Source organism: Dendronephthya gigantea, unplaced genomic scaffold, assembly GCF_004324835.1.
Source record: "Dendronephthya gigantea isolate DGI-Jeju-01 unplaced genomic scaffold, DenGig_1.0 000155F, whole genome shotgun sequence".
In the NCBI taxonomy this organism is placed as follows: Eukaryota; Metazoa; Cnidaria; class Anthozoa; order Malacalcyonacea; family Nephtheidae; genus Dendronephthya; species Dendronephthya gigantea.
The window spans coordinates 405,456-422,435 of record NW_021163165.1 but is presented as its reverse complement, the minus strand read 5'-3'; the positions used below and the strand labels follow the sequence as shown (position 1 = coordinate 422,435).

The window sequence follows — 16,980 nt, the reverse complement described above, 5'->3', positions numbered from 1 at the left end:
TTTCAACTTGCCGGCATTCGTCGAAATTTGAAGTTAAAAAATGCATTTCAATCAGTCCATAGTTTGAATGAGCTGTAGTATTCAATAACTTGACTTGAATGATATGTATGCATATGACGTTTGGATATGCAGTAATTGGTATTGGCGTATTTCTTCTATGCATGCATGCACGCAGTTTTCATTACTAGGAAAATTACCTAATCACTTACTTAGTTTTTGAACTAATATAAATGGTATATTATCAAAATTTAGATTTCTAGATTTTGAATGTTGTATTGATGTACTAAATTATAAAATGTTATATATAGAATAAATTTAAAAAGTCGGTACAATCAGTTACCTGCCGTACAATTACGTTTTGAATATATAATATTAGCCAAGTCTATACATGCATGTATAAGAAAGAACACATATATACTTTTTAATATCCTAATGAGTTATTTATCGATGTCCTTTGCCCATGCCTAAGGTTTTTTGCTTGATGGGGAATTTTAACCACTAAATCGCTAGAAAATTTTAATCGAATCTGCAGCTTCAAATGACCGTGCATATATATATGTATATATATATATATATATATATATATATATATATATATATATATATATATATATACTATATATATATATATATATATATATATATATATATATAATATACCGTGTCCTATATCGATCACCGCAGCAAAGCCATCGAAGTTATAATATATAGGCCTAATTACTATAAACTGGAAATTTTATCCTAATTTCTTCAACAATTCCATGTCGGAAAAATATACTGATAGCTAAATATGCCAATCTTTTGTCACCGTTTTATACTAAGTAATTTAGCTATAGCTGATATTAGTGCATGTATAAAGTAAATCGAATCGGTCAAGCATGTATCGTTGAACGAAATGTTTGATAGTATATAGAAGAATAGCCGAAATCATTTTACAAGAATTTGTGATTTTGTACACGGTCAGCAAACCCAATGTTATGCAAACTTTTTTCATGCATTATTATTTATTATTGAAATTCGCATCGTTTCGTTTTTCACTTTGCTTGCCGTTCGAAACGATTGAGACAACAGGAGAGGTGACATTTAATTAACATTTAATTTTAAACGAATTGGTGCGTCAATTATATCATAATGATATTTCAGATTTCTATGGCGACGATCGAGATTTCTATGGCGACGATCGTAAACAATATTTAAATAGTTTCTTTATAGAACCTTTCCTGACATGCATGCATGCATGCTATAGTCTACAGCAATTTTTGCAAAAAAACCTTTTGAAAAATCTACAATCTATTACTTCCTCATTTTACAGACAAAAATCGTTTTAGAGTTGGAAAAGAAAACAATTGCCAGTCCGCTATGGCATGCAAGAGCCTTTTTAAAGACATAAAGTTTCTTAGATTCGTCAAGTTTGTTAGAAATAGCTTATCGAAAGCTTTAAGCAGCCGAAAAATTGTTGTCACAGGCGTCAATCGTCCGGATTTTTTTTACTCGTTTAATATCAAACGTAAGTGCATGTGTCCTATACGTGTTCAAGCAATTTCAAGCACATATGTGGGTTTTTTATTCAAATTCACGGTATCTTGTAATAGATCTCTTCTTAATAACCGATATAGCCTTTGATATATAGCTATAATGTTTGTGATTTGGATATAGGCAAAGTGAATTGCCTCATGCATATGAATTTCTTATAATAAACCAGCATCAAAATAATGACGATGGCAAGGCCTTAATAATTCATCGTTAATTAAAACTACTCTAGCTAAAATTGCATGCAAATTTCAGCAGTCATACAAACAGGTGCATATTAGAAATATAATAATTACAATCAATAGTTTACATGATACTCCCGTATGCTATATTCCACTTTCGTTTCTATAAGCCCGCCAAATCATTACCCCGCGGCCTTTTAATATACAGGCATTCACTCAAGCGGCATATATTCGTACAAATTCTTACCAGCCAAAAGGCACTCGCATTAGTCTTAAATTTTTAACAAGGGTCGCAGTAAAAAAAATTAGTTTTGTATTATACCATTAATATTGATAGGAATCTTCTTAAATTGAAGAACTGCGCAATTCGCATAAAGATATATATGTCAAAATTACTGCTGCTGTTGCTAGACGAGCGGCGTAAAAAAGTAAACCCGGCATGGCAAATATTCAAAGGGAAAATGACATCGCAAAGGTGTGCATGTTTTACGTAACGTTTGTAGCGATACTGGGCTGTTTTCCGGTCGAATCGAGGTCGAGTAAAGTGATAAAACTCGGCGCTATGTTTTCGACGGAAAATTTAACAAATTGCCTTCGCGATCGCCTGTGGTTGATCAACAAAAACCTGACCCTTTCGAACCGATCGTTGGAATACAAGCTGGTGAACTACTCCATGAACGACAATCCGATTCGTGCTGCATTAGACGTGTGCGAAAACATTCTGAATGAGCAGGTCTTTGCCGTGTTCGTGAGCGAGGACAATTCCGCGGCGAACGATGCGGTCATCGGTATCTCTTACACGTGCGGGTTTTTTGACGTTCCTGTTGTTGGGATCGATGTGAGGGATGCAATATTTTCTGATAAGGTGAGTGTAGAATAAGGCAGGTGTAATTTGTCTTCGACATAAAGTTGGACCATTTTGCACGAAACAACTTTATAATGCTATATCACTCCCGCGCTTTGAATACCGCCTTGAGCATGATTGTCTTATGGGGGGAAGGTTGATATTAACACATTTTTTTTTGAAGTCATTTGAGCATCGCTAAAGGAGCCACTGTTGCAATAAAGACTCGATCATCCGTTGTGAGCTTGTGGACGAATTTTTGCATATGAAATTCTTATACAACCGTTTTGCATGAAACGCTAAACGGTTGTACTTACTTCGAACAGGTGATCGGCAAAGAAGATATATAAATTCATATCCTACCCTCATAACACGAAATTAGCTTCAACTCCTCGAGTGTGTCAGTGTATGGTATTTTCCTCAAAGATTTCCTTGTATGTGTATTCTGCAATACATCAGGGCTGTTTATACGGTGCTGAGCTGACGAGTATTGTCGCTTCGGCTCCGGGAGTTTACGACATATACGATGCGATATATATTATAAGGTCTATTTTCCACTTTCGCGTTTTTCATACGCACGTACACGCACGTAAAAATCTAAATCCTTATCAGTAAGTAATCTTTAAAAAAGTAAATAAATCGAAAGAACTTAGTCCTAGTTTTCCGCGTAGTTTAGTTTGCAAACCATTTACGTGCGTGTACGTACGTGCTAAAATCGCGACAGCGGAAACGACGCTGCCGCATTTTAAGCTTCAAATATATATATAGGCCTCAATTTTTCAATGAACGTTTCGACAAACGAAAAAATTCTGTCGGGTTTTTAACTGACAATACTGCTCTATGCATTAACGTTATAAAAGCACTCAGCATGCATGCAGCTGCTGACTTATCGTCGAGGAGCTACGAAAATGCTATATCTTTAGGCGTCAGGAAATGGCAACGGCGGCGTTTCTAGACTCCAAGTTATTCATAAGTTTTATCGTTTCAATTTTTATCGTTTCAACAGCATGAATGAGACGTAAATCGCGTAAACTTTGCATATTATAAAAAAACGCGTGCCGTTTAGGATCAGTTTACAACGCGAATCCTAACGGCGACGGCTAATAATTATAATTCGAGAACCAGCAAAAAAATGAATGAATAATTAATGCAGAAGCTATAGGCGTTGCTATGCCCTGTCTATATGTATAACGGCAAACCAAACATTCTGCTGTTCTTGACGAAATGTCTAATCTAAAAGCTTCGTCGTAACCCTTTAATTTGTAGAACTGGTTACTGTGGAATAATTTAGTAAAACTTCTATCAATCTTGAGGCTGTATATATATATATATTGTTTTACGCCGTCAAAACAAAATACTTTGGCATGCATCGCGAATTTATTGGAGTTTCAAGCTGATACGATAAGAGTTTTTAGATTAATAGAAGCATTGTACTAAATAATCATTTTTATCATCAAATATTCAAAGTCTACATTATGTAAACATCATCATAAATAATTAGTTATAATCTATAGCTATTTGCTTATATAGTCTAAAGAATTAATGTCTTTCAAATAAAGTCAAAATAGCATCGCAATTTGTTGCCTTGTTTTATAGCTATATATAACTCATATCTTGAGTTTTGTATAAGATTTTGTTTTTCAAAACATATTTTTTCTTACATTTCATCAAATTGTCTGCTGACCAAGGTTTTTTACTGCTATTTATAGTTTTGCCAATCATCAACCACAGTATTTTTCCTGTTTTAGAGTGTTCACCCTTCATTTCTCCGAACAGTGCCTCCATTTTACAATCAAGCAAAAGTCTGGGTGGAGTTTTTAAAGCATTTCAAGTGGAAGAAAGTGCTGACCATTACAACCAATGAGTATGAAAGCAAAACTCTCCTTGCAAAATTTCTTGCTCTAACTTCAAACAGCGATATTAAGGTAATAGTCCTGTAAAGGAGTTTGTATGCATTTCATTTAGGACAGATTATCTCAACTGTTTTAGAGTAAAATGACCATGGCGGTCAACATGGTATACGTGCCAAAATCTGAATCCGGGACGAAAGTCCTGAAAATGACCACACCCAGAAACAGCATAGTCGACATAGCTCTAAATCCTAAATAATCAAAGCTAAAATCTTTCTGAATTGTTTATATGGTTCAGAATAGTTGCTTTTAGGGGTGGTCACTGGAGGATGAAATTAGCCTAAGTTTCATATTTTACAAGAAAATGAATGTTTACCATTCCAGGTCAACTGCTAATTATGCATAAGATTACAGATTTACCTGGCAAAGTCTAATTTTTCCTATTTTCTAAAAAATTTTGCCATATGATGAAAAATCATGCTTCGTTTAGTATATTTATTATACATTTCCTAGGAAATAACAATGTTTTGTTGCGATACGACATATTTTATTTCACTTACCCCTGCCAGAACACGATTTCAGCCATAATTTGCAAATTTGATCGCCGTTTTTCGCCGTCCGTAGCAAGCGCCTTCCAGAAATATTTACTTTAGCACGATTCTACTTGACTAAAGAATTATTCAACCAATTTTCGAAGGGTTTTGAAGTAGTGCCATGTAATATTTTTTCATTTTTGTGTCCCTTGACATTTCATGATTTTCATCAATTATGTCGCCATTGCAATGTTTCGCCGCCTTTCTGCACGATAAATGCCACTTCTTCATCCCCAGCTGAATTTTTTCACAGCAACGATAAATAATTGATAGTACAATAGCAGCTATCCAAAATTTAAAAGCATTTGTCCAACTTGGAAGTAAAAAACCTCCCTTCGTTTATCCGGGAATGACGTTCATGTGCGAAAGATTCAAACTCCGCTAGACCGCTACGAGTCCTCTTGGACAGCATTACGGGGGGACGAAAATTCAAGCATACATTTGTTCACAACCACAATCAGTCAACAACCCGAGTAAAATTTGTCCGTTTTGCTGTTAATATTTCTAATGGCAAAATTAACAAGTCTCCGCGTTTAAATTGTGTGTTCTTGCTTAGTTGCTTTCACAAAGTTGAAAAATAAATTAAATGTATTCGTGTCGTGAAAATGTAACCCCCCCTGCAATGTTGCCCACGAGCGTTTGTCGCACAGTGTGCGCTAGACTTTTAAATTATTTTGAATCTTTGCACTTAAATTTCACTCCCGATAAACGAGGGGAGGTTTTTTACTTACAAATGGGACAAATGCTTTTAAATTTTAGATAGCTGCTATTGTACTATCAATTATTTATCGATGCTGTGAAAAAAATACAGCTAGGGATCAAAGAAGTGGCATTTATCGTGCAGAATGCGGCGATATATTGCAATTATGGCGACATAATTGATGAAATGTCAAATGTCAAGGGACACAAAAATGAAAAAAATATTACATGGCACTACTTCAAAACCCATCGAAAATTGGTTGAATAATTCTTTAGTTAACTAGAATCGTGCTATAAAGTACAGTATTTGGATGGTGCTTGCGACAGATGGCGAAAAACGGCGAACAAATTTGCAAAATATGGCTGAAATCGTGTTCTGGCGGGGGGTAAGTGAAATGAAATATGTCATATCTCAACAAAACATTGTTATTTCCTAGGAAATTTATCGTAAATATACTAAACTAAGCATGATTTTTCATCATAGGCAAAATCCTTTAGAAAATAGGAAAAATTAGACTTTGCCAGGTAAATCTGTAATTTTATGCATAATTAGCAGTTGACCTGGAATGGTAAACATTCATTTTCTCGTAAAATATGAAACTTAGGCTAATTTCATCCTCCAGTGACCACCCCTTAAAGGAACCATTCTGAACCATATAAACGATTCAGAAAGACTGTAGCTTTGATAATTCAGGATTTAGAGCTATGTCGACTATGCCTTTTCTGGGTGTGGTCATTTTCAGGACTTTCATCCCGTATTCAGATTTTGGCACGTATGCCATGTTGACCGCCATGATCATTTTATCCTAAAACAGTGAGATAATCTGTCCTAAATGAAATGCATACAAATTCTTTAACAGTTCCTAGACTATAAGCAATGATACTTCATTGAATTTAGATAATTATTTCACATTCACTTCATTGAATTTAGATAATTATTTCACACTGTACTTTATGAGATTAGTCCACTCAAAATCATTATGTCTTTGCCTATGTACAGCTTAGCTCAACATTAAATACATACGCGTTTCGCAAAACAAGTGTTGATCTGAAGACTTTTTTACTCTTTGATTGACGCTGTACAGCGAAATAGGGCCCATAATCTCCCATATTTGGTGGGTACTGTATCCTATATTTATTTCTGAAACACTGATACTGAACATTTAACTCTAGATAACTTAACTTGAGATAACTTAACTCTGCTTTGTTATTATCTCAGTGTAAATTCTTAGAATAGAATTTAATTCGTATATACAGCAAGTAGGTAATTCTGAAGCCGATTGTATGAAAGCCGGATAGCGCTATCCACCAGATAGTGATTTTTTGCCCGTTTTAAAAATGCTTGAAAATTTCATCTTTGGAGCTAACAATTATTAAAGAGGATCCTCAATTTAGGATTACTGTAAGATTTAATCAAATTAAGTTATAGAAAACAACGGGCAACTTTAAAGCAATTGAAAAAAACCACTATCCGGTTGATATAGCGCTATCCAGCTTTCTTACAACCGGCCCCAGATTTCTTAAAACTGTATTATGCATGTTATTAAACCAGTTCTATATCTGTCTATCTTGATTGCCAAGTGCATGCATGCATGAACTATTAGCCATGTAGTTCTAACATTTACAGAGGCTCTTTGCATAAAATATGTTCGTGAAAATTAGCCAAGACTATGTTATAATAGTCTTGAATTTCAACATTCCATATACTGCTAGCTTTAAAGGTATGTTTATAACCTGGGAAAAAGCCAACTTCTGTAGTTAGTAGTAATTTGAAATTTCTACAGCGGCCTGTGTAAAAAGATGGTGAACTGGACAATCAGGATTGGCCATCAATTGAGCAAATTGCACACTATATAAACGTTAAACTCTGATGTTTAATATTTTACATTGAAATCTTCATTTTAAATAGTGCCAAGATTTGTAACTCAATGAAAGATTAATTTGCACCTCACAATGCTAACCAACTTCTGTGGTTAGTCCCTTCTTGTCTGTATTGTATGCAAATTACGTTTTGTCCAATTGTCTGATTTTTTAAAAAAGTTAAAAAAACCCAGACAGTACTTGTAAGCAATCATAAGGCTAAGTTTTCTTTGACATATGTACTTCCCACAGAGAGTGCTACAGTCTGGCGAAAATTGATAATCTCTGGCATGTGCAGCTGGTCCATGATCAGGAAGGAGAAAATTATATTCAAGCTGTATAATTGTTACTCACGTGCATGTTCAATATATAAACTGGATCACTGATTCATTTGTATAGGTGGAAAAATCCATTCAATTGTTACCTGGAGAGTTGAACGTAACTGCGGAGCTGAAGAAACTATCAAAAACCATCTCCAGAGTGATTCTGTTCTTTGTAAAGTAAGTATATAGGATACGTGTATGTGATTATCATCTCACGGACCAGTATAAATTATTCTATCAGGAACGTGATGGGAATGCATGGGAAAGTGGAACATTTCGCCGAAGGCACCGCGGTAAACACACGGATAGGATAATGTGTGCCAGATAAATCGAGATTTACTGATAAAAAAATATCTATATAAATTATTTATTATATCAGCTAGGTTTTTTCTAAGATACAGCCGCATTTTTTTTAACATGCATTTTTAAGCAAATTCAGTTTCATTTAGCCTGGCTGTAACGGAATTAAAATCCAAGTCATGAACTCAGGCCCGGAGCTATGGGGGGGTCTAGGGGGGTGTCACACCCCCCCAGAAAGTTTATTCTGAGGTTTAGTCGGTAAAATTGCTATTTTAGTCGGCAGACAAACATACTGTTGACACTATAGACCGATCCAATATAAACTTGACAAAGTTTCATCCAGAGTGTAGTCGGTACAAGTCCGTCGATCAGTCGGTTTAGATTACCTTACACCCCCCCTGTAAAATATCCTGAGGACGGCCCTGCATGAACTATTTGCCATTCCTACAGCAGCCTGTGACAAACATTTTCAAAGCATGGAATTAACTGAAAATGATATGGCCTATGTGAACATTAAACTCTGACTACGTTTAATATTTTACGTTGAAATCTTTATTTCACGACATTTGTCACAACACAATACAATTATTACGCACATACATGTACAATAACAGAGGTCAGAGGACATAAGTGTGACAGAGGAAAGGAACAGGACTTGCGTCCCAATTGACACCTGACCCCAACATTATAACTAGACTTTGCCACTTGTCGCCCACCAACCTATCGCAATGATAACATTCATATGATTCATGACGAAAGTACTGCAGTAATTAGAAATTAATCGATGAAGATGATTTTGCAGAATTAAACGAATCCTATAAAATTGCCCGCTATATTATATCTATACAGTTCTAGTGTTATTTTGTTCTTAGTAACGAAGATGCAAAAGTAATCTATCGTGATTCATCAAAGCTTTTGCTGGACAGAAAAGGTTACGTGTGGTTGGTGGCAGAACAAGCATTGACTGGACATGACGGCACCTTGTTGGCTCCGATCGGTAAATGTCTCAACAAAATCTTTTGTCGATATTTCTTAACCATCACCAACAATATAATGTAGACCGTAAGCGACTTGCATTAAGGGCCAGAAATTCAAAAGAAAAATTCCAAAATGTCGCAGCGAAATGCATAATTTCCAGCCGTTTAGGTCTAGTTACAGTGAGTAGGAATACAAATAACTTTTCTCACCTGGAAGGCTTTTGTACATAAAATTCTTCAAAATATTGATAGCGTTAAAGTTAAACATACTTTAGAATTTTGCATCATAATCTTGTTATTAAACTAGCCTCGGCCCACATTGATCATGCAGTAACAGTCATTCTCCTTCTATAGGATCAATCAGCATTCAACTAGTCCAGGGATCAGACGAAAAGGCCCATTTATTTGATTCTCTCGACATTGTGACCGGGACAATAAATTCTTTGGAACTAGACGATGGCCTACAGAACATTAAATTCTTAGACAATGGCTGCCATAGTTCGACTCCGTGGTCTGCCGGTAGAAGCATTTACGAGTAAGAGTGCCTGTTTCTGAATGTAAACTAGATTTCCCTTTGATCAGGGGCGTGGCAACCAGGGGTGTGTTAACGGATGTGATACCCCTAATTCACAATAAGAAAAAATACTTTGTTATAAATAAGAAAATACAGCAACAACTATATATGCAATATTTAGGGATTAGTCATATTCAAAATAGCCTGTTTCCAAAAATCTAGAGGATTTTCTCACTCTTCACCAACTATTACCCGCGTATTACCTATTAAAAGCGTAGTCCATGTACGCGGAAGGAAAATTATCTTACGTTATCAAAGTTTGTCAGTATCAAATGACGCGCCCATGCCTGTGGTATGTACTTTATTTACTCGTTCAAAGTGTATTATCCATGCAACATTTGAAAGAGCAATTGGCTGGCAACTGTGTTCTTCGTGCAAATTTAAACCAAGTTTAGAATTAAGTGTAAAGTCTCATTTAAATGACGCTTGATCATTCCACATGCCCCCCTAATACCCTCTCTTTTGCGCAATTTTTAAAAATCCTAATCTGGAATATCCAGAATATAGTATTTTATTACAAGTTTATGACGAAATTCTGCTCAAAATCATATTGATTACTTCTCTCCGTATATTTTTCATCAATTTCATCCAATACGAATCCTAACTTTTGCTACAGGAAATTACTGAACACATCAATGCAAAACGGTCTCACAGGAAATGTCGAGTTTAATGATTTGGGTGACAGAAAACACAACAGATACAGAATAGTGAACGTTCAAAAGTCGGGTGTTCACGAAATTGGTGACTATCAAGATGATCTTGTCAGGATTACTGGCAGTATTGTATGGTTAGGAGATACCAATGAGACACCAAAGGGCACATACTTATCTAAACATTTGAGGGTATGTACTCTCTAAGGGCTGGTTTTCAGTCAGGAAAGTTATCTTCCTGATCAATAAGTATGGTTTTTTTGTGCTTAAAACAATTAGTTTTGGTTGAAAACACATGGAATAAGAAACTCTTCTGTCCGATACGGTCCGGTGGATAGTTTTCCTAATAGTTTTTGCTAACCTTCATGAAACTATATTCGTTTTGAAATTGACCTTGGGAATTTAGTCAGTTTCTTGAGAAATTTTTCATCATATTTAACAATTCTGATTAATCTATTGACATGACTGTTCTGACTTACTTCATGCTAAAAGAATTCTATTTGTGAAAAGATCAGTTCTATTTCAAATTTTAGTGAGATTAGTGTTGTATGTAACCTTTTAAATCAATATATGTTTAGATTGTTACAGTCAAGCAACATCCCTTTGTGTACGTAGAAGATCGCCCACCAGGAAATGGCACTTGCTCTGATCTAAATAAGGGGAATAAATACTACGTGGAGTGCACTGGAACGGTGTTTGATCTACACGAGGACCATGACAAAGAATATGGCGTTCATTGTTGTTCTGGTAAGAAATACAAATTTTACTCTTTGTACTGTGCTGCATGAACTTTGCTATACCATGAAGACAGGTAAGTATCGGTTATTATGCACCATGAGGAAAGGTGACATCAGGAACTTAAGGGAAGTGGTATGATTTCGCAATCTTTTTATTGAGGCTGTGATGCTCAGCTCATGAAGTTATGTTTTAAAGGTTTTTGCATTGGCTTGCTGAAACTGCTTTCGGAAAAGATCAACTTCACATATGACGTGCATTTGTCGGAAGACGGACGTTTTGGTTCCTTTGTTAAAGTGGGTAAAAGTTTACAAACTCAACTCCCGTATTTTAAACGGATTATTTCCATAAGAAAATGCTTTTTCAACATCAGTTTGAGTAACATCACTTTGATGATTGCCAAAGTCAATTACTAATTTAGCTATGACGATCAATTTGACAGAAACCGGGAAGCGAAGAGAAAAGATGGAATGGAATGGTGGGAGAAATACTGGAAGACAAAGCAGACATGATCATCGCCTCTCTGACAATCAATAATGAAAGAGCTAGGGTCGTTGACTTCTCAAAACCCTTTAAATATCAAGGAATCACTTTTTAGTGAAGAAGGTAAGGCAGGAAGATGGACGTATAGTTAGAAAAATTGCATCTTGAGCCGTTTGATCACTACAAGACTTTAGCCATCATTGACAGGTAGGAGTCATACCAGTTTTGGCTGGGAAGTCTAGTTCTAAATTAAAATGATACCATTTATTGCTCAAACGATGCCAAATATGAAAATATGCATGCTTTTTATTTTTTTTAGAGTGAGAACCCGAGCAGTTTGGGCTCGTTCCTTCGACCATTTCAAATTGAATTATGGCTGCTAGTTTTGTTGTCTGTTCACGTGGTGGCGGTAATACTGTACCTCCTGGATAGATTCAGTCCATTTGGTAGATTTCAGCTTGCCAAGTCTGACAAAGATGAAACACCGCTTAATCTATCGAGCGCAATGTGGTTTTCCTGGGGAGTCTTGCTGAATAGTGGGATTGGAGAAGGTACAAGACCCTTTCATTTGATGCTCATTAACCACGATTCTTTTTCAAAACTGCTACAAAAAGGTCCAAACCAAAACATGTTCGCCGTACTCAAACTTGCGCAATTCGTGCATAATAAGCACGACACTCAACAACTCTACACTCCAGTGCAAACTGACTGTAAATAACTGGAAACGCTCTGTCATGTTAGGGGTGCAGTCAGTAACGTAGCCAGCCTGACAATTTGTCCCGCTATGCTAATATTTTGATGTTCATTGACTGTGAAAACAATTAATTTCTAAAGACATGAATAATTATAATAGGTCGAATTTACATAGCGGGACAAAATCGTCAGGCTGGCTACGCCACTGGGTGCAGTGTATAGGCTAGACCTCCGGCTGACAACTCGTTTCGTTTAATATTTTCTTCTCGTTAGCGTTAACCATAAAATGTACTATGCCAGATGCTTTTGTATATAGGTACACCTAGAAGTTTTAGTGCTAGAGTACTGGGGATGGTCTGGGCAGGATTTGCTATGATAATTGTCGCTAGTTATACTGCCAACTTGGCAGCGTTCTTGGTTCTCGATCGACCAAAGGCAGTCGTGTCTGGTATTGACGACCCACACGTATGTACGCATTCGAACTTTAGTAAAGCTTGATGCTCCGCATGTATATGTCTATGAAAACATTTCAAGAGTGTGCAATATTTATTTTGTTCATTAGTTCATATCGTTTTCAAAATGTTCAGCTGAAACTTTCGTGAGAGCTTTCGAAATTCGCATGGATTAACGCAAGCGCCAACCCGTTTTTAGCTGGGGATGGATCAATTGTTTTGACTGAAACTCCCCGATCATCCATCAAGGACTATCAGTAAAGTTCGTTTCACTTCATGAGATGGAATATCTTTTTACTTTATCATAAAAGCAAGATAAGTGGCGGCGCCAGGCGGGGGCGGGGGGGGGTGAGGTGCTGGAAATTATAGGTCGACTGACTTTCTCGTAATGGTTTTGCAGACATCAAAATTAATTTCCATACATTGAATTTTTACTATTGAATCTCTATTACTATTGATTCTATTTACTATTGCCTCTATTTTTACTCTATTACTTTTGTAGTTACGAAATCCTACGAGCAGTTTCACGTATGCTACAGTAGCAAACAGCAGTGTTGATGATTATTTCAGACGTCAGGTTGAACTCTCCACAATGTACACGTTCATGAGCAAATATAATGTGGATTCTGCCGAGGATGGGATTGAAAAAGTGCGCGATGGGTAAGTTAATGACATTAGCAAAAAGTGGACTCCGATCTCGTTTCCAGGGCTTTTCCCGAAAAAAAAACGCAGGCGGTGTATCTGCATGAAAAATAAAATGGTACCCGCCTGCCCTCTCAATCTTTGTGGCTTTCAGTTCTGTTATACGATTATAACACAAATTCCTACATATAGTAAATACTGCTGGCAAAAATATGAATGAAAATGGCATTTTTTGTTGGTAACCTATTTGGGCAGGTGATTTATAGTTCATAGAACTGATAGAAGAGACGCCCTATATTTGATACTTTTCCGCAAAAAGTGCCAGCGATTACACACTCTTCCCGTTGTTACTACAGGTTCTGAACAGAGTTTTAGTAAAACTTTATCTACTGTGTATTCTATTGTAGGGAATTGAAAGCTTTCATCTGGGACTCGCCAGTGTTGTACCACGAATCTTCAAAGGACTGTTCATTGACGACAGCAGGTGAACTGTTTGGGCGCTCAGCCTATGGTATTGGATTACCCAAAGATTCGCCGTGGACAAATGAGGTGTCGCTGGCTATTCTTAACTTTCACGAGAGTGGTAAAATGGAAGCGCTAGAAACGGCTTGGATTGATATTGGAAATTGCCCGGAAAGCAGCAATGCACCAGCTACACTCGGTCTGAGTCACATGTTAGGTAAGGCAATGGTGGTAGACTGTAAATTTGATCTCCCTAGACCAAGGACGAATGACCGGAAGAATGATTTTCCACGTTTTGATATGGTTTGTTATTCGGTAATTTTTTGTGAAAATATTCACCCCTTACCCAAAGTTTTGAGGCACGTACGCCTAAAAATTTGCTTTAAAAAAGCAGGAAAAAAATTTAAGTCTCAGCAATGCAAATACAATGTAGGATGCAAATACGAGAATGAACTGCTAACATTTTTGGCTTCCAAAACTGCCTTCTTTTAACGTCCGTAGAAAGAACCGAATGATCAAAATTGACCGGTAGACCGTTTTTTTTTTCACTTTTGGACCATGGTCTCGTGTTTGTTTTGGATCATGTTTCTGATGCTTTGCGCACATAATTAAGGGTTAGATGGTTAGATATAGTTACTGGAATATTTCATGAAGGCTGTTTTTCTTACCAGAGGATCTGAGTTGCATCTCTCAGAAATTTCTAGTTTATAGAGCGTAGTTCATTAATTTTTTGTTTAATCTGAGGCGTATATATATATGCGACTGGAAAAACAAGTTTGAAGTTTATTGAATAACTGAAATACCATTTATTTTAGGTGTGTTCATAATGGTGCTGGCAGGCATAGGTGCCGGGGTCATTATCATTATCCTTGAGATACTGTATCACAAACATCGTGGATGGCGTGCCGACCAAAGAGATCTTGCGAAGAAGACCACTGAATTATGGAAAAGTAATGTTATGATGACAAAAAATGGTCGAACTCACCCGAAGGAAAGCAATGGTGTGAACGGTGAACAGAATGGCCACGCGGTGACGGAGTCGGTAAGAACCAACCCAGTTTTCGTAACCGATGCAGAGCTTTATTGAACTATTATATTAAAATATCTAATCATGCACGGTATTAATATTAATATTGTGCACTGTATAGTCGCTTGGCGACTGCATGTAGACAACGTTTACATGCGTAATAAACTTTTATATAAGTTACAATAGACATAAGTTACCATGCAGGTAATTTTTTAGTAATTCTGGGGAGTTGAGGAAATGGTAATCAGTTACGGAAGCAATTAATATCCTAAGGACGGTTGTTCGAAAGGCGTTTAGCTTACAGTGCATGGATAAGTTTAAAATTACCGTCATACATCTTGTGAATGACTGGGCCTACATATTATGCATTAAATAGTACACTGCATTAAAAATTTATATCCAAATATATTTAAGTTTAGTTGTTCAATAACCTAATTTTGTTTACCATTGTAATTTGTAAACATATATCTACCGCTTATAAGGTAAACGTCTTTCGAACAGACGGCCCTGGATTACAGACGGCCCTGGATTGCCGTATATTATGTATATATATACATGGCTGCTTTCCACTTGCATATATAGCCTACGCACACGTAAATGTCTATAAATCGTTATATATGTCATATTTGAAAAAGCTAGTTGAATAAATCGGAAGTGGTTAACATTGCACATTGGAATAATTCCTGATTGCACGTCATCTTATCAAAATAAATATGAAATATAAGGTCGTAACAAATGTGATCAAAAGTTTCAATACCAACCGTACCTCCAGCTTCCACTGAACTTCGGCTTGTCCTCAGAATCAGCTAAAATATCACTTCGTCGACGTTTGAGCTAACCTCTGCGCCCAGAGTCCGATTAATATTGTTATTGTTTAAATAGCAGCACCACATTGAAGGCGACATTTGCAACCTTACATTATTCTGGTAGTTCAACTGATCCTTTCATCCTGGTGCTCGCGTTCCCAATAAGTAGTTTCACCAACCTTTTTTAGAGTTCACCTTTCAAGATCTCTTCTTCGCTTATACACTGGCGGTCAAAAAGAACTGCTCAAAACAAGTTAAAATGCTCTCAAATGAACGTAACTGTCCCTCTAACAATATATACGAGTAAATATAGACTAGATTACATGCTAAGCAATATGAAATATTAATATTTTGCTGACCCTCCTTTAGCCTTATAATTGATGACGGCCTTACACAGGCGTGGCATACTTTCTGTAAAGGTGCAATCTTCACGGTCAAACGAAATTCTTCCTATGGACAGTCTTTACAGCAACGCATAAATCATGGACGCTTTATGAATGAATTCCTTTCTTGTACTATCCCCTTGACATTGCCCCACAGATTTTCAATAGGGTTAAGGTCTTTTGACTGTGCAGGCCAATCCATTTCTGTCACTCCCTCTTCATGAAACCATTGTTTGACTATATCTTGGAAGTGTGGCAGGTTGCATTACATTACTGAAATATTATTTGGAATAAGAGAATTATACAAAATGCCTATGAAGCTCTCTCCTATATTCGCTTCTTTTTTATGAATTTGTATCTAAACAGTTCTTTTTGACCGCTAGTGTACAATAAAAGATCGACTGTCACGATTCCTGTTACATACGATAAAGCAACATTTGAGCAATTCTTTTTGACCGCCAGTGTATATTGATTCTAAAAGCCTAACGAAAGTACTTAGCGGCGGTGATGTATTTCGCGGCTTGATATTTTATGAGATAAAATAATTTATACTGGCGAATTTGTGTTCGCCTAAGTTGAGTGATGGTCGCCGTTTTTTCTCGAATTATCCGGCATTTCAAAGCCAGAGAAGCGGCCACCGATTTGATGACCAAGATTATATGGGTCTTATCATTATACGATTTTAAACCTAAAATGATCGTGCATGTCAGTACAAAATAATGCAGGACTTGGCCTAAGTTGAAGCAAGGTAATGCTGACATAAAAACCCGAGTAAAAGCATGCAAGCTTGTATTAGTTCAGTCCTCGAGTGTTATGTTTAAGCCTGGTACTCAGCTGGTCATTAAAATACCTCATGGGACGATATTGAACGCAAGAAAAAGAAGAGAATATCTCAATATATGCCCCTCTATGAGA

At 36.5% G+C, this 16,980-nt stretch overlaps 1 protein-coding gene across 1 annotated transcript; it reads left to right on the top strand.

The window, feature by feature from the left end:
• The first annotated feature begins 1,721 nt into the window (after positions 1-1,721).
• On the top strand, positions 1,722-15,225 carry LOC114537259 (glutamate receptor ionotropic, NMDA 1-like). The gene is given in 15 exon segments (XM_028558397.1): positions 1,722-2,577; positions 4,305-4,481; positions 7,958-8,058; positions 9,054-9,178; positions 9,513-9,693; positions 10,349-10,574; positions 10,961-11,129; positions 11,316-11,413; positions 11,560-11,707; positions 11,710-11,723; positions 11,920-12,151; positions 12,610-12,758; positions 13,248-13,405; positions 13,795-14,066; positions 14,665-15,225. Coding segments are annotated over 15 exon segments (2,748 nt in total). The 5' UTR covers positions 1,722-2,151; the 3' UTR covers positions 14,937-15,225.
• Positions 15,226-16,980: the final 1,755 nt, after the last annotated feature.